This window comes from Typha latifolia, chromosome 7, assembly GCF_019914945.1.
Source record: "Typha latifolia isolate L0001 chromosome 7, TyphaL0001v2, whole genome shotgun sequence".
NCBI classification, from domain to species: Eukaryota; Viridiplantae; Streptophyta; class Magnoliopsida; order Poales; family Typhaceae; genus Typha; species Typha latifolia.
In genome coordinates this window covers 3,258,978-3,280,049 of record NC_133092.1, presented here as the reverse complement: position 1 = coordinate 3,280,049, position 21,072 = coordinate 3,258,978, and the positions used below count along the sequence as shown (strand labels likewise).

Genomic DNA, 21,072 nt, shown 5'->3' with positions numbered 1-21,072 from the left:
ATGAAATGGCTATCCAATTTGTTCATATCATATGTCTATATATATATATATATATCTCAATGGCCCCACGGGGTAATAATAATATTATCCTCCTATCCTGTGTGGCCAGCTAGAAATGTGGCACCTCTGTGATTGTTGACTTAAAAGTTACAAGTCCGACCACTGTGTTAATATACTCTTCTTTCTCCTAACAATAATTATATTATTAGATGGAAAAGATAAGTAGGGCCAGCTTTGTCTCGAGTGGGCCACGTGGCCATCATTTAAGGGTAAGCAGAAATTTATCTTGCACTCCGGTGCATGTCATTGGATTTTTATTCCTTCTCTTCCTCTGCCTCTGCCTCTGGTAAGATAAGAACTACGACCATGCTCTAATAACAACTATTTCACGATCCGTGCTCCAATATAATATTCAAGCTATGAGTTTTTTTCCGACAAAAGCTGGAATAAAAAACTAAGGCACGACCGTGATCAGATAAGAATTTAAACGTTTTATTTTCCCTTGATTTCCTTCGAGTTAGAGTTAGTTGACTCGTTGCACGGGAAGCATGGGATAGCATTTAATGCATTACACCTTGGTCGCTATCTTAAGTTTATTTAGTGCCAGTAGGCCGCAGCAAATTCCTACTACTTGAACTGTGGAGAATCCTCCTTTGCCCTTTGCTCTTGTGATGCGGGGTGTCGGTCCGTAGAGCCAACTCTGGGGCCCGGCATGAAAGATTTGGCTCTCAAGTCTCAAGTCTTGTCGAATCTTCCGTCATCTTCTCCTTGATCTCCTCGTCGCTTTGTCTCCGTCCCTCCGAAGGTTATAATTTGCTTGGCCACGTGGCCTTCGATCTCTCTCGATTAATTCCACCAGTTATCCGATGCTCCTCACCTACCTCCCCCGCTGCTAAATGCTTATAATTAAAACACCACACAAATATTTTTTGCTTTTTCTTTATATAATTATTAGTCTTTTATTACTCTTCCTCACTTTTAAATGTAGCTAGGTTACTAGTTGATTTGCTTCTTTTCTTCAAGTTAGTTTGCTAGCTCGCTGCTCAATGGTCATGGGTGCAAAACTATTAACTAGCTGTTACATCGAAGTGCACAAAAGTTGAATGAACAGAGCAATTTCATGTTCTAATCGACTCCCCACTTTTAATGGAAATTTGGTAAGTAAAACTTAGAGCTTTTTTTAGTTTTTTTTTATTAAAAAAACTTAGGAGCAAACACCACTACAACTTTATTTACGGGATGACATTATATAATACAACTTGGAGAAACAGATTACACATGAAAAAAAGAGGAAAAAACACATCACATGAAAAGAAAAACTTTTTTTTTTGTGGCATCCTCTTAAGATGACTCATCCTTTTGCCAAAGAAGCTCCATATCTCCCTTTATTCTAACTTTCACCAACCTTCCAAAGTCTTAGCCTGATGCTGCTCGTAATGACCATCAAGGAAGTTCCCTGAAATATAAAAGGAACAAGAAGATGAAGAACTGGTGACACTAATCAGCATTACTTCGAGTATTAAAGTAGTTAAGTTCTTAAGTGGAGTTGTACGTACAATAATACACTAATAGTAGCTAGTAAGTTAATGGCTAACTCACTCTTGTCTTTGACATTGTCTGCTTAATGGTAGTAAGGAGGAGGAGGAGGAGGAGGTGGTGATGGTGACTTGAAGTGGTACGGAGGTGATTTGTACTTAGGTGATGGAGGTTTGTAATGATGCGAAGGTGGTGGTGGTGGTGGTGACAGTGTTGGTGGTGGCTTATAGGAATAAGGAGGTTTATGGTGGTGCTCCTTGGGTGGTGATGGTGTTGGTGGTGGCTTATAGGAGTAAGGAGGTTTATGGTGGTGCTCCTTGGGTGGTGATGGTGTTGGTGGTGGTTTATAGATATAAGGAGGTTGGTGATGCTCCTTGGGTGGCGATGGTGTTGGTGGTGGTTTATAGGAATAAGGAGGTTGATGGTGGTGCTCCTTGGGCGGTGATGGTGTTGGTGGTGGTTTATAGGAATAAGGAGGTTGAGGATGGTGCTCCTTGGGTGGCGATGGTGTTGGGGGTGGTTTATAGGAATAAGGAGGTTGAGGATGGTGCTCCTTGGGTGGCGATGGTGTTGGGGGTGGTTTATAGGAATAAGGAGGCTTGTGGTGCTCCTTGGGTGGTGATGGCGATGGTGTTGGTGGTGGTTTATAGGAATAAGGAGGCTTATGGTGCTCTTTGGGTGGCGATGGAGATGGTGTGGGCAGTGGTTTGTAGGAATAAGGAGGCTGGTGATGCTCCTTGGGTGGTGATGGTGTTGGTGGTGGTTTATAGGAATAAGGAGGCTTGTGGTGCTCCTTGGGTGGCGATGGTGATGGTGTTGGCGGCGGTTTGTAGGAATAAGGAGGCTGGTGATGTTCCTTGGGTGGTGATGGCGTTGGTGGTGGTTTATGGGAATAAGGAGGTTTGTGGTGCTCCTTGGGTGGTGATGGTGATGGTGTTGGTGGTGGTTTATATGAGTAAGGAGGCTGGTGGTGCTCCTTGGGTGGTGATGGTGATGGTAATGTTGGTGGTTTATAGTAAGGAGGCTGATGGTGCTCCTTGGGTGGTGTTGGTGGTTTAGAGTAAGGAGGCTGGTTGTGCTCCTTGGGTGGTGATGGTACGGGTGTAGGAGAAGAGTAATAGTCTGCTTGTGTTTGAAGAGGTAGGATCAAGAGGGAAGCGAACACTACCATTAGTGTGGAAACTGCGTAGGCCATGGAGGCCTCTTTCCCTGCTATCCTACCCATATATCTTTACTCTCTAAGTTGTGGCTTTGGTATCCTTCCTCCTCCTCCTGGTTTATATAGCCAAACCAGTTACCTTTGGGTGTGACACACTACTCTCAGTAAGTCTATTACTATAGTACTATGTTTAGAGTGAAAAAAATATTTAATTATTCCTCTGTAACTTTACCTTATCTTTAAATAGCTACGCTTGACCATTCAACTATATTCCAAAAGCACAAAAATCTGTATCCGTGACACTGGCTGCTATAATCTGCTCGTCTGAGTTGATTGATCCTCGTGAACGTCGCCCTCTCTCTCTCTCAATAGCATTTCATTTCATTTCATGCAACTCGATGGGTTACAGCTAAGCGCTTTTGTCGACTAAGTGCGAGTAGTTAGTACGTAATAAGAGGCTGCATGCAAACAAAATCTTTTTCCTCATGCTTTTGTTATTCATAGTTGGTTATAAAAATTTGATGCTTTGAACTCCATGTGACGCAGAAAATGGTGACATTAAGCCACATCTATAATTAATTGATTGATTAGGTGTACATTGCTCAGCCCACTCATTTATTTCTCTTTGAGACTACTACTATAAATCTAGTATTCTCCCAAGTAACTATAGCTCATTAAGTGCCAAGGAAGGTGCTCATGAAGGCAGCAGCATATTCTCCATTTGCTACCCTTGATCTAAAAGGTTCTCATGTTGTGATATAAAACATAGAAGCAACTTTTTCGACATGTTCACATTGATATCTTATATTGTCCTGGTCCTCTTGGAGTACTATAAATATTTGTTTGGCTTTTTGCTTATTTTTCTGGAGGGTTCTATTGGGTAGTGTGGTCACCTTTGGGCAAAGTAACAGTATCCTACGTGGACCCTACACATGTGGCACCTCTGTGGTGGTTGACTAAAAGGCCTCCTAGTGCAATATTTTCTTCGTTCTTCTGAAAAGAATAGTGTTCTGAGTTGGATAAAGATAAGTTGTGTCTTGTCGTACGTAGGAGAATTCTTTCTAAAGGAGTGGTCCACGTGGTCATTTTTTTAGATAAATAGTGCTATTAGGCAGATCTAGGGATATAAGTGGGAGGTTCTAGATTTTATCCAGAGAGAGAAGATCTTGTCGTCAAAACGTTGCGGCATCTCAATGCAGGGTGATAAAAAGGGTGGATAAGATACTTTTAATGAGCTTTTTTTTTTAAAAAAAAATTCTTTATAATATTTAAACAATTAAGCTAACTCTAAAGTTACAACGGCTATACATACACTAACCTATCATCTAAGCTGCTTAGCTGATATTCTAAGCCATTGCACTCTTGAGTCCATGGAACCGAACGGAGCTAAACAGTTTAGCCGACCAAGCGAAAGTTTAACTAACTAATTGAGATATAGCTGGTCGGTAAGATATTGTATGATTTGTTTAGACTTTAGAGTATTTGCATTAACTTCTCTTGCTAAATTCTCAAAATTAAAAGAAAGTAGCAATTTTTTTTTATCATTTTAGAGAACTATCTTTTATAATAGTTAGCATCAAATTATTGGTTCTATCCTCTATACATTTTAAATGCTATTTATCTTCATTTTTTTTATTAGTTATTTAAAGTATCGTTATTGCACTAGAGTGAAAAAATGAAATGGGAATATCTTGCATCTTTTATCTAATTCAAAATTTGAGACCTTTTGGAATAGTAGATATTTTAATCCTCTCTTCTGAAGAATAAAAGTTGGGCTAAACTAGATTAAGCCCATTTGTATGGTTTTAGCCCATAGTTGTTGTATACTAACTTCTAGGCTACAGTTCTAGCACGCAGAGCAATGGTCCGGTGAAATGAGGATGGAGCAAAGCTCGGATCCCATTATCGCCATTGGAGACTACGATTTGAGATCAAGGCTTGGAGGAGAAGGGCCTCTCTCGATCGTCTGGAGAGCAGTTCACCGGCCGAGCGGCGAGGAGGTGGTCTTGAAGCAGGTGCGCCTCTCCGCGCTCAATAGGAAGCTAAGGGAGTGTCTCGATTGCGAGCTCCGTTTCTTGGGCAGCGTTAAGCATCCCAATATCATACGCCTCATCGACGTGATTCAGGTATGGTAGTTTTTGCTTCGATTTCTCATTTTTATTACTGCTTTGGGGTGAACTGAATTTTGAAACTCTATTTGCAAGGATTGCAATTATTAGTGATTTTGGAAGTGGCCCAATTCGTAGAATTGTTGTTTTTGACTTTATTCGAGGAAAAGAAGAGGTTTTGTTGGGTTATGTAATTTGTTTATGCTCTTACTTGAATTCCCTGATCAGAAATGAAAAATATTTTAAATGTGAATAAACTATCCAGTGTGATGTTCATTCTGAGTTCCTCGTTTGAATGTTGAAAACTTTTGAATTCTTATCTGTTTTTATCTATATATATGTGTAATTTATTTATTATTTAGTAGATCATGATTACTCGTTGCGTGCAATATAGTGTTTCAGTTTTGAGTGCTCTGATTATTCCCATTATAGAGAAATTACTTTTATGTGACATCTGAAACATTATCTTGCCTACTGAATTGATACGTTTAGATTTATGAATTATGAGACAAGATATGAATTGGTTCAAGTTGATGGCATGCTTGGATATCCCAAAGCTCCATGATATTCATGCTCTTCCAGCGAATTTTGGAATCAAGGGGGAAAGTTCAGAGAGGGTGTATGAAATGAATGCAATTTTTTCGGATTCCAAATATTCGTATTCTTGTGTTTAAAGAGGAACATCTACTCATAGTGGAAGAAAAAATTCCAGCAACTGTCGGCCGTTTCTTCCCGTTACCTTGCCCCATCTCCTGAAGCCCCAAATATACAGAATGACATCTCTTCAACAGAGAGAGACCCACCCCTCCATGGACATTTTTTCACTTGAAAAGTCACAGACTTTGCATTAATCTGATAACTGCTGTGGAGAGTTCTTTGTTGTGATTTCAGAATGAGCTAAGTCATCTAGTTATTTAGCCTTTGTCTGCAATAAAAAACATTACATGAAGTTGTTGCCTGCAATAAAAAACATTACATGAAGTTGCATATTTTTTTATTCTCTACTTATTTGTCAGTATCACACAAATATCCTTGAAAATTTGGTTGTTCTCTAATTCAGGCCGATGGGTATGTATTCCTTGTCTTGGAGTTCTGTAAAGGGGGAAACTTAGCAACCTACATACGGTGCAATGGAAGAGTTCAAGAACACATTGTCAGAAATTTCATGAGACAGATAGGTACTCCTTTTATCAGCTAAACAACTTAATATTGCACTTCTGCTATGCACTTAAGTCGGAGAAATATAAGGAGACATCTTATGTCCATGTGGCAGGAGCTGGTTTAGAGGTGCTTCATGGTCACCACATCATCCACTGCGACTTGAAACCTGAGGTACAGAACAAACATTAATCCCACACATGTGTTTATCATAGGATCTTATTTTTAAATATTTCTGACAAAGCTGTCAGTGGAGCAGAATATCCTACTTTCTACTCCTACTAGTGCTGCAGTGCTAAAGATCGCTGACTTTGGTTTGTCAAGGTATCGGTGTCAATAAATAATCTATGAGATCATATAAAACAGAAATTACGTTTCAAGAGGAAAAAAGATCACATCAGAATTGTCTAAGAAAATCGGTGATTGTTTTAAATTAGGTTTGTTCCTCCTGGTGAATATGTGGACACAGTCTGTGGATCACCTTTGTACATGGCCCCAGAAGTAATGCTGTTCCAAAAATATGACGACAAGGTAAAAGCAATACTCTTTTAAAACAAATTTTGCATATCTGAACTATTTTCTGCATGCAGGTAGACATGTGGAGCATAGGTGTAATTCTTTTTGAGCTTTTAAATGGGTATCCCCCATTTAGTGGGAGAAGCAATGTGCAGGTAGCTCATCCACATTCCAATTCTCTTCAAATGCATTGGTAATTCTTCACATATATATCATTGTCATATACAAATGTTTTCCTCTTCAGCTGCTACAAAACATTAAGAGTAGTAGATCCTTACCATTCTCACGGCTTATAATGCCCAGCTTGCATTCTGACTCTGTTGATATGTGTAATAGGCTCCTCTGCAGTAATCCAGGTCTGTCAGTTGGAGCTCAGTTCTACTGTCATAATTCATGATATTATTGCTGAGAAATTTATATATCTTTGCAGTGAACCGGTTATCCTTTGATGCATTCTATCACCACAAGTTCATAAGTTGAACTGTTCAGGTGCTCAGAAAAGATGATAATGACACGAGATGAATACGAGATGAGTTCTATGTGACTTTGCGGTAGTTGTGGCCATTCGTAGGGTTAAGTCGAGATCATGCATACTAGTCATCTGAGCCAGTTGTGGACTTCAACTGTTTCCTGCATATAAAAATATTAGCTCAATCTAACCCCAACAGCATTGTAAAAGTCAGGTGGTTTTCTGAAGCATGAAGTTTCCCTGCCTTGAGCATATGTTCTGTAGCTGGGGAGTAGACTGCCAGCCTAAACCAAGTATATGCTTGCAAAACACAAGATATGTGGATTGGTATGAAATCAGATGCCAAATGAATCACCATTGATATGAAATCAGATGAAGTTTGATGGTTACAAATCCATTGCGATTGTAGCTTTGAAAAGTTTGTGTGTGTCCATCATGCAGCTCCTCTATCAAAGAAGCTTATCACAAAGTGAATGTTATGGATTACTCTGTTACTCTGTCAAAACGCACTGTTTGCAATGCCAAAATTTCATGAACAAGGTGGTGCATTTTATGTATGAGAATTTTGTGTTTTTTCCTTTTTTTCTTTTCCTCTGTGGAGGTTTATGTATATTGATTTTCCAAGAGTGATGATATCATGATATCTAAGGCTCATGCTCTACTTTTCTTTTCTTTCTTCTTGCATTCTCATTGTATGAAAAATCAAAAGGACTTTAATTCTCGAAGCTCTTTTCTTCTTGTTGATCAACATAATCTAGTATCCTCAGAGTGATCTGAAATTGCTGTACTATATCAGCACAAGGAGGATTTGTGTCCTTAATATCACTACCATGCTTTACAAAGTTGAATTCACTTGTTTCATTGCGGCGACTTTTTGGCAATAAAATCAGCCAAAATAGATGTCATTGTTTAGCTCATGATCTGAATCCATGCAGCTCTTGTTTCCTTCAGCTACGATTGATCTTTGAATCCCATCGATGTCAAGATGGTAGGCCAAAAGATCAAGCATACAACTTATCTCACCAAACTGAGGATTTGAATCATCTCCAGCTACAAATTCTTGCACCACATTGTTCACCTGAATCAAGCTACACCCTGGTGTTTTCTTCATGCTCTTGCTCCTCATCACTCTCCTCATACTTGCCACGCCGTCCCACCTCCCAGCTGCGGCATACATGTTCGATAGAATGACGTAGTTCCCGGTGTCGTCCGGCTCGAGCTCGACAAGCCGTTCGACGGCTTTTGTGGCCGTCTCGATGTCGCCGTGAGTTCTGCAAGCACTGAGCAAAGAACCCCAGATCGTCGCATCTGGCGGCATTGGCATGCTGTCGATAATTTCTACTGCATGAGCAATGCAACCTGATCTGCCAAGCAGATCCACCACACAACCATAGTGCTCAATGCCTGGATCAATACCATAGAAACCTTTCATCAAATCAAAGTACTTCAATCCTTCATCTAATAACCCAGCATGTGAACAAGCAGATAGGAGTCCGAGAAATGTAATGGCATTTGGCCTCACTCTTCTGTCGTTCTCCATTTGGACAAAGAGTCGGATCGCCTCGCGAGCCCCTCCATGCAGCGCAAGCGCCGAGATCATCGTGCTCCATGAGATTACATCTCTTGTAACCATATCATCGAACAATTGAGAGGCTTGGTCAATGCTACCACATCTGGCATACATCTCCATAAGAGCATTGCAAATGAAGGTCTTGTTAAGTAAAGCATGCTTGTCGCAGTATGCATGTATCCATTTCCCCAGCTCCAGAGCTCCTAATTGAGCACAAGCAGGCAAAACCGATACGACGCTAATATCGTCCGGATCGAATCCTTCCAGTTGCATTTGGTGAAAGATTTGAACGGCGTCGGAGTAGCAGCCTATCGACGAGTACCCTGAGATCAAAGCAGTCCAAGAGACCACGGTTTTGTTTGGCATTGAGTTAAATAAGGATCTTGCTTTCCTCATCTGACCTAATCTGGCATGAGCTGAGATGAGGGTATTCCACGAGACTACATCTCTTTGACTCATTTCATCAAACAGATTCCGCGCAAGTGCTAAATCATCACATCTAGTGTACATTTCTATGAGTGAGTTTTGGACGATAGAATTGGAGTCAAATCCAGATTTGATTATATGGCTATGAATTTGCTTTCCAAGGACAAGAGCGAGTAGACCTCCGCACGCCTTAACAACAAATGGATAGGTAAACCTATCGGCAAAAATGGGATCTTGGCGTTGCGAACACAACATTTGCATATAAACGCCGATTGCTTCGTTGCAATGATGGCTCTGGGTGTAGGCTTTGATCATGGCGTTGTAAAGGAAAACGTTGGGATCTTTCACCTGGTTGAAGACTAGAGCTGCGTACTCGATTCTTCCATTGGCATTGCAAATATTTATCATTTGGGTTGCAAGGTAGCTGCTTTCGGAAAGGGAGGAGACCAGAATGTGAGCATGAATTCTTCTCAATTCCGTGAAGCCGGTGCAATTTCTCAATGTTGGCATAACTTTGTCCTCCATTTGTCTAACCAACCAAGTTGGTATTCTCATTTTAGTAGCAATGGAGAGGCAGAGGATTGTGAAGCTCCTCAGTAGTTGCTCGCAGAGTTCGATACTGAAAGGTGGAATTCAGCTCCATGCAGCTGTTTACAAGTTGGGTTTCGGTTTTGATATCATATTAAATAATGACCTCATAGATATGTATGGGAAATGTGGGAGAATTGATATGGCCAGTGAGGTGTTTGGTGAAATGGGTGCAAGAAATGTAGTGTCTTGGACTGCTCTCATGGTTGGTTGCTTACAACAGGGGGATCCCAAGGAGTCCCTCAAATTGTTCCATAAAATGGGCCATGAAGGTGTTAGACCAAACGAGTTTACGCTGTCGACCAACTTGAAAGCTTGTGGGCAATTGGGTGATGCCGTGCATGGAATTCAGATACATGGATTTTGTGTCAAGACTGGATTTGAACGGTACCCTGTTGTGGGTAATTCACTCATTTTTATGTACTCTAGAAGTGGCAGAATCAATGAAGCAAAGAAGATGTTTGATATTATACCATTCAGGACTCTCATAACTTGGAATGCAATGTTAGCAGGGTACACATATGGAGGACATGGAAGGGACTGTTTGCTTCTCTTTCGAAAGATGCAACAACATCACGTGGTGCCTGATGGATTCACCTTTGCCAGTTTACTGAAAGCATGCAGTGGTCTTGCAGCGGCTTGTGAAGGAACCCAAATTCATGCTTCGATGATCACCGGCGGGATATCTAGTTCACACAATGCCATTCTATCTGGTGCACTCATTGATTTATATGTCAAATGCCATGACTTACCACAGGCAACGAAAGTGTTTCATATGGCCGTGCAGAAAAATGCAATACTATGGACAACTCTTATCATGGGCTATGCTCAAGAAGGGTGTCTAAGAGATGCAATAGAGATTTTTCGCAATTTCTGGAGCTCTGGAATCCGGATTGATGGATACGTTCTTTCCAGTATGGTTGGTTTATTTGCAGATTTTGCATTGATAGAGCAAGGGAAGCAAATCCATTCCTACTCGATCAAGGACCCATCTGGATCAGATGTATCGGTAGCAAACTCGCTCATAGATATGTATCTCAAGTGTGGGCTGACAGAAGAAGCAGAAACTCGTTTCAGGGAAATGCAGACCCGAAATGTGGTTTCGTGGACTGTGATGATCAATGGGTATGGAAAGCATGGGAACGGCCATATCGCAATCCGAATGTTTGAGGAGATGCAATCGGAAGGGATCATGCCCGACGAGGTAACCTTCTTAGCTTTGCTGTCAGCATGTAGCCATGCGGGCCTAATTGAAGAATGTCGATACTACTTTGACAAAATGCTACACAATTGCCATATCAAACCAAAAGTAGAGCACTACTCTTGCATGGTAGATCTCCTCGGTCGAGCTGGCCAGTTGCAGGAAGCTAAAGATCTTATTCTTAACATGCCAGTGCCAGCTACTGTTGGCATATGGCAGACACTCTTAAGTGCTTGTAGAGTGCATAGAGATCTTGCGATAGGTAAGGAAGTAGGAGATATACTGCTGAGGATGGATAGAGACAACCCTGTGAACTATGTGATGATGTCTAACATCTTTGCAGAAGTAGGGGACTGGAGAGAGAGCCAGAGGCTAAGGGAGACGGTGAAAAGAAAACGGCTGAAGAAACAAGGAGGGTGCAGCTGGGTGGAGATAAATAAAGAGGTTCATTACTTTTATGGCGGCGATGATTGCCATCCTCTGACCGATAAAGTGCGTAAGGTTCTTAAAGAAGTCGAGAAGAGAATGAAAGAAGAGTTGGGCTACAGTTTTGGAGTTAGCTTCGCCTTGCATGATGTAGAGGAGGAATCAAAGGAGGAGAGCTTGAGAGTGCACAGCGAGAAGCTGGCCATTGGGTTGTGGCTGGCATGCAAAGGAATGGATAAGAGTGAGGAGGTGATTAGGGTGTATAAGAACCTGAGAGTATGCGGTGACTGCCATGAGTTCATCAAGGGGTTGTCGAAGGTGCTCGGGAAGGTGCTGGTGGTGAGAGATGCTAATAGATTCCATAGATTTGAACGTGGTGTTTGTTCTTGTAAAGATTACTGGTGAGAAGTTAAACTCATACCATGGAAAAATATGCTATTTGTCACTGAACCAAGAACTGCAGATGAGTTATCTAGGCCATGATCAAAGCTTATTCAGTATACAAAGATTGATACATTAAGCAGAGACAAGCACAAGATGAAAATGTCTGCTAAGTTATTCACATTAGGATTTGATTCTATGAATGAAGTGATCCAGTTATGACAATGGGATGCTGGTTCAAGCTCGGTAGCATAGTAGAAGACCGAAGTTGCTTCATCTATCTGGCATTTCTCTTTGTTCCGCTCACTTTCTTCCATTCCTTTAGATAATTTTGCCTCTTGATTCCTTCAAGATCAGAAATGTAGATTGAGAGGAATCCAACCAAAGATGCATCTTTAGGAATCAGAGAGCATATATGATAAGGATATCTGTTTGCCTGTTAGCTTTACTTCTCTCTACCCTTGTCTTAAGATTCCATTCTATTCATCTTTTATGATTCTTTCCTGTCTGCTTTATACTCTGTTTCATGGCTAGAAAAGTGAAATCGTTTCCTCTCTTTGCTTACGATATAAGGTTAGAAAACTATGAAGTGGATAAGAAGGGAAGAAAGGGGAACCAAGAGCCAACTAGTCGTCGGATACCAACTCTTCTAAAAAGTAGAAGAAAATAGATAGGATAAGAGTCAAAGAATGAGAACAATCCTTCTTTAGCTCTCTCTCTCTCTTCTTTATTTTTTCCTCCATACGTCCCTTTTATAAGTTATATTCCTTGCTTTCTTTAATTCTTGATGGTAACTTCTCTTTGGTTCCCATTTTGTCATCTCTTGAAGCACGAGACATGGAGTTTGCATGTGGTCGGCAACTGGACACCAATTTTTGTTTATATTTTTTTTGCTTATGCTAATCGCGTGTATTAACTAATCTTGACTTCTTTAAGCATGAGATCCATTTTGATCTCTTTACCTACTGGAATTATTGGATATGCTCGCATATGCCCTTGCGTTGCCTGTCTGGGGGAGAAGCCTTGACTATCCAAACGAACGAGTTATGTTATTCATGGGTATTTAGAATTTTGACTAGTGTGAGCCATCCGATTTCTAACTGAGAGGTTAAATTTAGTTGGGAAGCTATAAATTTCTATTATCGCTGTACAATGGGACTCTCAAAACAAAGCATAGAATTATTTCAGTTCTCGTTGGAGTACACGTCAGATATCTTTCCCCAAAATTCCACGCTATAATCACGATTTCCTCTCAGAATATGGGCACACTTCATAAAGAAGGTTCATAGGTTCGATTTTATATGGGAGTGCTAATATAAGTATTGTTTAACTAATTATGATTTATTTTTTAAGGAGAGTTAATTTAAGTTATCCAACCTACTGCTAGAAATGATTAGTTGATCAATGAAAAAAAATAAAAATAAAAATAAAAAAGTCCTAAAGAGAAAACAAAATTTAAGAAAACAAATGTTTCTTAAAAGCAGAATAAGTATTCACTAAATACAATAATTCAACAGATAAGTAAATCCATTTGAGATTAAACCAAATCATAAGAGGATTTCAAATTAAAAGGGAAGAATTTTGTTATTCTTCATTTAATATTATCAAAAATAAAATATTTATCCATTTACAAAATATGCACCACTTGTACCTTTAACTCAGTATTAACACTTGTTATTAGTATGGCATTATATGAGTTGTCTTGGTATTATATCCAACGAGGCAATCCCTCCCATCCATCTCCGCCATAATTATCCTCAAAAGCTCCCCGGCCATCCTCCCCACCTCCGGCGACAACTCCTCCTGCATCACCACCAATAACTTTCCCAACGCACCCTTCTCCGCCGCCATCGCCTCCCTAACCCTTCCTTCTCCTCTTCCGCCGCAGCACACCTTCCAGAGCACCGCCACCGCCGCCTCCCTCCCCTCCCTCCCCACCTTAGTCATCTTCCCCATCACCGCCCTCACCACTGCCGCCGCTTCTCCGCCGATCGCCTCCCTCCCCTCCGCGCACCCCGTTGCCACCTCCATCAGCTCCATCGCCCTCTCGGCCGCCAACGCCGCCGTATCCTCCGCCGCGATCGCCTTCGCAAGCGCCGCCACGGCCCCTGATCTCACAATCCACGTTCTCGCCCTCCTCCTCCCCGCCGCAGCCACCGCTGTCGCCATGCACCCGATCCCCGCCTCCGCCGCCGCCGGTGACCCTTCCTCTCTGATCAATTTAACCAGCTCAGGGAATAGCTCCTCCCTCTCTGCGATCGCTATCTTCGACTGGGGATCGCAAGAGGAAGAGGCCAGGATCGATTCGACAACCCTAGCGGTGTCGATCCGGGATTGGATCCCGCTGCCCGATGACATCACAGCGAAGAGAGCCGAGACGGATCGGTCCAGATCCGCTACGAGGGCGGAAACAGCGTTCTCCCTGCTCCCCTCCTCGATCTTATCCGCCGTCAAGAGCAACGCCAAAACCTTAACCGCCGCCTCCACCACCGCTTCAGATTCAGATCCGAGCAGCGGCGCGATCGCCGGAGCTCCGGCGGAGGCGAGGCGGTCGACTTCGGACCTGTCGGCGGATAGGTGATCGGCGAGATCGCGGAGGGGAGGGAGGGGGTCCGGCGAGCGGCGGAGGCGGAGGAGGAGGTTATCAGCTGAGGCGGAACCGGAGGTCCAGTGGTGCATGAGGCTGCGGAGGGTGAGGTTGGGAACAAGGTCGGTGGAGGGGAGGGGGAGGCGCGTGGCGGGGCACGTGCGGTGGCCGGAATCGAGCCACCGCTGGATGGAGGAGCGGTCGTAGGTGACTCCCGTGCATAGGCTCACCGGAGAGCGCATCACCTCGAGTGAGATCGGGCAGCGGAAAAGGGGCGGTAACCTCACCTCCAAGGGCGGCATTGATTGCCGATCCTCCTCGCTGATACCCATCGAGTCTCCTCTCCCGAAGAAGAAGTGGAAGTGGAGGTGGGGGGATTTATGAATGGGTGGGGGAGCAGAGGGGAGTGGAAGGGAGTCAAAGGAGGATTTGGATAACGTGACAGAGTCAGCGGTCTAAGTCAAATGGATGATGTGTTCGTTCCCGTGCCGTGACAAAAGAGTGCGAAGAAAAGATGATACTAAATTACTAATATGCTGTCGAGAAGAGGTAACAGTGGAACAGTGTAAATTAATGTCCCCGGCCTAGTCAGGATTCTTTTTATCTTTTTCATTGAGAAATTTAGTTAAATAGAACTAGCAGGATATTTTCTATAAATATTAAACATACAGCTTAGTTACAAATATTGAAACTATAATTTCCTGATTTCATTTTGTTTGCAAAAATCAGCCATTCTTTTATGTTAGTTTTTTTTTCTAAATTCATTATTTATCTATATAGTAGTATTTTTCGAGTGATAACTTCAATTCAAGTTAAAAAAAAATTGCTTGAAAATGAGAATTTGATCAAGTTTGATAGAAAAACTAAATAAATGCTATCACGTACATAAACACTGTAGTTAAATATCATATGATGTGATACAGTGTTGTATGTGCCAGCCTTCTACTATATATCAGTCTCTAGCTATAGTGCAGATAATTTATCAATGAACAGATGATCAGATGTTCAATATATGAATTAAAAACGATAAGCTCGAGGGTTTGTACATTTCTACTCTACTTTTCTGCTATATGTTCCAACATATTGATTTGCCAACCTGCTGGATTGAATCTAGATTGAAACCGACTATTTAGTACATTATTGATGATATATATTTTTCTCGTCCAAAAAAATATTAAAAATTTAAAATTATTCATATTTTTTGGTAATAAATAAAGTTGTTAATTTACTAGCGAACCTAATATAGATCCAGGGATTCTGGTTATACCTATACCTATGATGGAGGTTTTTCTTCTTTGGTTTTATAGTTTTGAGCTTTTAATTTTTTAATGGACACTTTTGTAATTATAAAAGTTAATTTATCTTTTTATATATATATATATATTAAAAATAATATTTAGACTCCACCACTGGCCTTCTAATTTTTTCTATGATTTTTCTTTTTTTGTGGGGAATTGTCAAGTGGGCCAAAAAGGATGGGCCATGGCGAAGTCAAGCCTCATCTTATACAAACGCCAAGACCCACCACCGTTAGCCCTAGCATACGTATGCATTTTAGTACTTCAAAAATTTTGAAAAATTATCCATCAATGTAGTAAAAGGATTACTATCCCTCTGACTTGTATCTTAACATCCTATACCATCAGCTAGACAAATCAAAAACATATTAATTTATTAAGTAATTAGGTAAGAGAGATGAGCAGAGAGAATCACATCATATCATATCACATCAAGTTAACAAGACCATTACAAAAAATCATGGGGAATTGTAGTCTTGAAACAACAATCCCCATTCCTTAGTCGGCCATTAAATTTTGTGTGAATATAACCTGACGACAGAATGGTCTTCTCTCTCTCTCTCTCTCTCTACTTTTTCTCTTTTTGCTCCCTCTTTTTCTTTTTTATTCCTCTTTACAATCTAGTACCCCCCCTGCCACCCCCACACCCTATAAAAAGGAACATCTGATGAACTCTCTCCAATCCCGAATCCTGCCAAACTCCTATTCCTCTATGCTTCTTCTCCCTGTCCTTATATATTACCTATAGCACACTCTTCTCCTACTTTACCCCCACATCCTTCTTCTCTAATGGGTCATCTCCCAAAAAGCCTAATTCTAATGCTCCTCCTCCTCCTCATCTTGGTCTCATCCTGCCATGGCTCAAGGAACACGCAGGATATCTACGTGAAGCCGGCGGCGAAGTCGTCGAAGGGGTCGGGCAACTTCTTCGGGTTTTTGCCGAGGGCAATTCCGGTTCCTCCTTCGGGCCCTTCGAAGCGGCAGAACTCCATTGGATTGGAGAGGCAGAGATCACCTTAAGCCCACAGCAGTGGATGCGTGTCACGTTATAGTTTTACAGCAAGATTTAGTTTTCTTTCATACCGCATTCTTTTCTTTCTACCCTTCTGTTTTTGTCCTCAGAGTGATCAGGAGCATTGTGTTATCATATCCTAGCTTCTGATTGCGAGCAAAAAGGAAACAATGATTAGTTTAAGTGTCTTTGTTGTAGAGAGAGAGAGAGAGGGGGGCAGTGTAATGTAGAAATGACCTGCCGCTTTTGAGTTTGTGCAGGAAAAGGTTGGCAAAGTGTGAACAAGTATTGAAAGTGTCTAAGAATGCCATTTATTATCTCTTGTGTTCCTTTGTCTCTCCTTTTGACAACTAGGGGTTTTGCAATGCGTTTGCGTGTGGAGAAAAAGACAATTATACATATTTGTCTTCTTTATAGTACTTCCCATTAAGTACATGGGCCACTGAAAATAAGGGAAAGTACGTAATTAATCATGATTTAAATCTATGATTTACATGTACAAGCAAAAGTGATGATGGTCGCGAGAAAACTCCAACTGTAATAAAGTTTGTTGTATTTACTTTTTTGGCTCCATGTTGCAAGTAATATCGTTTCGAGTACAAAAGGATCAAAGAGAAGAATGTGGAGAAGGAAGAGATGTGATGGTTTGATCAAATGGGAAGGTGAAGGTGAGGTGATCCGTATAGAGGAATGGGTGTCTTACCATTCTCGTACGTAATGGTGGATGACCCATTCGTGCGTTTCTCCAATTATCGAGAAAAATATTTCTGAAGGGTCCAATCTGAAAGATTACATTCTGTCCTTAATACTTGTTTGTCAATATATTTAAATATATAAATATGTTTCTTTTGGGAAAGTGGAATAGTTGAGACACGGGCTATTTTAGCTCTAGACCAAGAGAATGGTAAAAGATATATATATATATATATATATATATATATATATATATATATATATATATATATATATATTCATTGCCAAAAAGAAATGAGCTGATTGATAGTAAAACCATGAATCGACTACTTTCTCATTTGTTTTTTTTATTAAAACTTTGCTGTATCAATTAATATTTACATATTAAACAATGTATACATCATCTACATATCCTATCGACTTGTAGGGCTTCGCGTCATGAGTAAGAGACGATGCCCAACTGGAAAAAGGAAAAAAGAAAGAGAGATATGAAGTATTGAGGGGCTTCACAGAGTTAATAATATTGCTGATGAGTGTGTTGAGTGTAAGCATATGTTTCATGCCAATGTCACTTGGAAACACTTTCTGTGAATATAAAGATCTTTAAATTCACATAAGCATAAGCACTAGCAATTTATGTGCAAAGAACATAATCATAAGCAAAGAGACATTTAGCTCTGAATTGTAGAATGCAATCTTACACACCTGTCTGAAGACGAACAAAAGCCTAGAAATATTATAATCATCTAACAGAAGATATGAGAACATAAATAACCAGCGAAAAAGAAAGAAGAAAGAAACAATAGATTGGGAATAAGGGATATGGGCTACCTTTGAGATATAACTCGAATTGGATGACTTTCTTACAATGATCTTCTCGTTCTTATAGTAAATTATAATATACCGTTTTGAAGCAGAATGCCGGCCTGGCTGATCAATTTGTGATGATGCGATCGGGCTCTAGGTCGGACCAGGACTCAGGGTGGTTTGTTCTCAAATATCACTGGACTGGGCTTCCATTGATCAAGCCCGTGGATCCTCCTAGACTTCCCTTCCTATTCTTATTTATTTGTTTGCCATTAGTTTCTGAATATTTAGTTCTTGAATTGGACTTCTAAACTCGAAAATCGACTGCTTGGAGATTGAGAACCTTTCGTGTTGTGATCCTTTCCGTAACTTATGAGTGCCTCTGTTTGGCTATTGAGTTTAGAAGTCCATTCTCCCAAATTGCTAACAAATTTGGGGTTCCTGCACCTTAGTATGTGAATTTTGTGATGATTATGTATGTATATTCTACTTCTTTTTGGTTCTTCTAGCTATTGCTATATTGGGATCTTAATTGCTGCAAGATGGTATGCTGGACCCAGTGTTGCTTTTCTTTTCCCCTTCTCTTCGGGTGCGTAACTGTGGATATTGTTGGGAGTTTCTATAAAAGCATCTCCCACACAAATAGGAGTTAGGATTCTTGATTGGTCAAGTTTCTCTAATGCTAATGATGTGTTGAAGTACTTTGGTAGATAATGACAGTTGGGTATGTAAGTTTCACACAAAGATGGGGAGTCTCATGATTGTATTTATTAGAATATAAAGGTATAAAATCTACCGTTCTCTAACAAGTTAAGTTTTTAAAAGTAGTTTGTGAGTTAACAGTATTAACAATTATTTTGAATCTGAATTCTCTGAAGACTCTCTTGTTGCAAATCAGTAGCTGGTATCCAGAAAATTTGGACACAAATTTTCGTTAATGGAGTTGTTGTGGATCAGTGAAAGGATGTCTGGTTCTATAGGGGTGAAGTATGATGTGGAAGTAGACAACTCTGGGTTGCAAAAGATTGTAGAAAGCATTGCTTTTTGAGGAGAATTCTACACTATAAATGGTTTGGAAACTGGAAAAAAAATATACTGAAGCTTGATGAATGTCATGAGTAGAGGCTGCATGCAATCCCTTTAAAGCTTAATCCATTTTATTTCAGTTGGGTAGACACAGAGAGAACCCTTCAGTGTCATAAACCTGTGAAAGTGATTCCTTAATACCACAATCTCAGAGTTCATGTCCTTTCTTTGATTCGTTGATTGTATGGCTATCACTGACTTATGCTCACTTCAATTCTGTTGACGAAAAGATACTTCATCAGTGGTTCCACTTCCACCGATGGAAAAAGTCCGTATCTGGGGAATTGATGAGAATCATGTTGTCAATTGGGTTGACATTCGGAACATTGTAACTGGCGTATACTTCCAAGAATGTTCTCAAAAGATGGTGATCACATCAACAGACTCCATTGTTCAAGTTCACAATCGATCTGACGTCCTCCACAAACTCAAAGGTGGAGGATTCTTTCTTTCTTGTGATTAACAAGTTATCATGCAGATTAAGTTTTGTCACCAGAAGGTTGTTCATAGGACCATTATTTCTTTCGATGAGCTTGGAGAATTAGTTCTAAGATTAAATGACTAATTGTGAAATTCCATTAGTTCCTTAAAAGAAGAAATTTGTTTTCAAATATGTTATAGAATACGTCAATACCTAACCATTAATACATGGTGCAGATACCCGGAGATCTACAAGAGTCTGGTTTCGGCATCATCTCTGTATATATCTGGAACTATGAAAGCCCTGTTCTCTCTTCTCTAAACCGATCACAGACGATAGCGAAGTCTACTTGAAAGATGCATAAATTGCAGTATTATAGCCTGACATGAACCAAAGAATCAAATACTCAAAGTTCAGAATTCTACCAAGACTTGTCGAAGTGAGAAAATTTCAAAAATCTGAACTCAGACTTTTCCTATTAGAAATATGTTCTTCCTGAGCAACTCCTTTAAATTAAAGCCTTCTGCAACTTGGCCAGAGGAGAAGCTTCCTCCATGGCCTGACCAGCCAAGCTGAGTGTCATCTATGTCAGCACTAAGAAGGTCTTCCATCTCTTTGTAAGGTCATTGTAACAGGAAGCTGCAATGGGATCATCAGGCGACCTCCTATGCAACCTCAAATGAAGTTTGGCAACTGCAATCTAAACTTAAATTAAGCTATACCATAGTTTTCCGTCTTCTTTTTCCTTTGATTGCCTTATTCACTTTATTCATGCCACTATATAAAACTGCAATAGACTCATGCGTAATGATTTTATTTTTCAAAGTCTAGTGTTGTTAAATGGTTTACTATAGCTTAAAGATCGCCTTTTACATACAAAAAAAATGCAACCCTATGTGTCATATTCCTTAGAAATGTCTTCAGAATAGTTGCCTTAGATTCTAGAAGGTTTTTAGGCTACTTCCATGTGTTATGACCAACAGCATTTCATGCCTTGGTCTATTCATGCACTTGGAATGTGCTGCATACTTCTAGAATAGTTAAAATGTATTCTTAAACTATCCAGTTCGGATTGAGGATGAGTTATCAAGTGAGTTGCTGAGACGTACGTTGTGCTATTTTGCCAACAACCAACAGCGATAGCAATTGGCTTCAATTATTTCCACATTGAAAACAAAATTTTGGGTGCTTGATGAACCTTTAAGCCAGACATGAAACTGATGGGACCATTGACCATGGAAAGAAGCCGAGCTTTGTCAACAAAGTACCCTTGGGAGACAGGAGCGGTAGACAAGTCCCCGTTAGGTTGTCGGAGTTGCAAAGTCAACTCAGGATCGTAGCAATATCTTAGCAAATCCTACTGCAGGTAGTATATTCTCGTCTGACTCCTAAGCCATGTTCATTTTGAGGATTATCTTTTTACCTATTTTACATTAAGGAATATTATCTAGACAATTTTTTTTAATTATTATTATTCTAAATTATAAATATTATTAAAATTATCATACACATAAGCTAGCTTGAATTATCATCTTATATTTGATTTGACTAAAATTATATTTTAAAAAAAATCTGTTGTCGTCTCTTTTTACCACCCCTTATTTCTTTCCACGAAAGAGACGAGATTAAT

General features: G+C 40.3%; 4 protein-coding genes and 1 long non-coding RNA gene across 9 annotated transcripts; 2 read left to right on the top strand and 3 right to left on the bottom strand.

Annotated features, from left to right (window-relative positions):
• Window positions 1–1,204: 1,204 nt before the first annotated feature.
• Window positions 1,205–2,828, bottom strand: LOC140791848 (uncharacterized). The gene is made up of 2 exons (XR_012109640.1): window positions 2,705–2,828; window positions 1,205–1,456 (listed from the first exon to the last, which is right to left on the bottom strand). It is a non-coding gene; the product is annotated as an uncharacterized lncRNA (long non-coding RNA).
• A 1,681-nt stretch (window positions 2,829–4,509) lies between these two features.
• On the top strand, window positions 4,510–7,618 carry LOC140792942 (serine/threonine-protein kinase ATG1t). 4 transcript variants are annotated; one of them, XM_073144192.1, is made up of 8 exons: window positions 4,510–4,821; window positions 5,864–5,981; window positions 6,077–6,135; window positions 6,221–6,285; window positions 6,399–6,492; window positions 6,552–6,632; window positions 6,722–6,833; window positions 6,908–7,618. In XM_073144192.1, exons 1-8 carry the CDS (start codon window positions 4,570–4,572, stop codon window positions 6,955–6,957), a joined length of 831 nt encoding a protein of 276 aa, XP_073000293.1. In that variant the 5' UTR covers window positions 4,510–4,569; the 3' UTR covers window positions 6,958–7,618. The 4 variants fall into 4 exon arrangements, with proteins under 4 accessions (XP_073000293.1, XP_073000292.1, XP_073000294.1 ...); XM_073144191.1 differs by having other exon boundaries at window positions 6,206–6,285; XM_073144193.1 differs by having other exon boundaries at window positions 6,206–6,285; window positions 6,552–6,670; window positions 6,781–6,833.
• Window positions 7,619–7,654: 36 nt separating this feature from the next.
• LOC140792941 (pentatricopeptide repeat-containing protein At2g20540) lies at window positions 7,655–9,497 on the bottom strand. Its single transcript, XM_073144190.1, has one exon. It carries the CDS (start codon window positions 9,495–9,497, stop codon window positions 7,833–7,835), a length of 1,665 nt encoding a protein of 554 aa, XP_073000291.1. The 3' UTR covers window positions 7,655–7,832.
• LOC140792940 (putative pentatricopeptide repeat-containing protein At3g15130) lies at window positions 9,386–11,980 on the top strand. Of its 2 annotated transcripts, XM_073144189.1 has the most exons (2): window positions 9,386–10,993; window positions 11,075–11,694. In XM_073144189.1, the coding sequence occupies exons 1-2, from the start codon at window positions 9,508–9,510 to the stop codon at window positions 11,560–11,562; spliced, it is 1,974 nt and encodes a 657-aa protein (XP_073000290.1). In that variant the 5' UTR covers window positions 9,386–9,507; the 3' UTR covers window positions 11,563–11,694. The 2 variants fall into 2 exon arrangements, with proteins under 2 accessions (XP_073000290.1, XP_073000289.1); XM_073144188.1 differs by having other exon boundaries at window positions 9,386–11,980.
• A 1,123-nt stretch (window positions 11,981–13,103) lies between these two features.
• Window positions 13,104–14,849, bottom strand: LOC140792483 (U-box domain-containing protein 27-like). Its single transcript, XM_073143519.1, has one exon. The coding sequence runs from the start codon at window positions 14,455–14,457 to the stop codon at window positions 13,216–13,218; it is 1,242 nt and encodes a 413-aa protein (XP_072999620.1). The 5' UTR covers window positions 14,458–14,849; the 3' UTR covers window positions 13,104–13,215.
• Window positions 14,850–21,072: the final 6,223 nt, after the last annotated feature.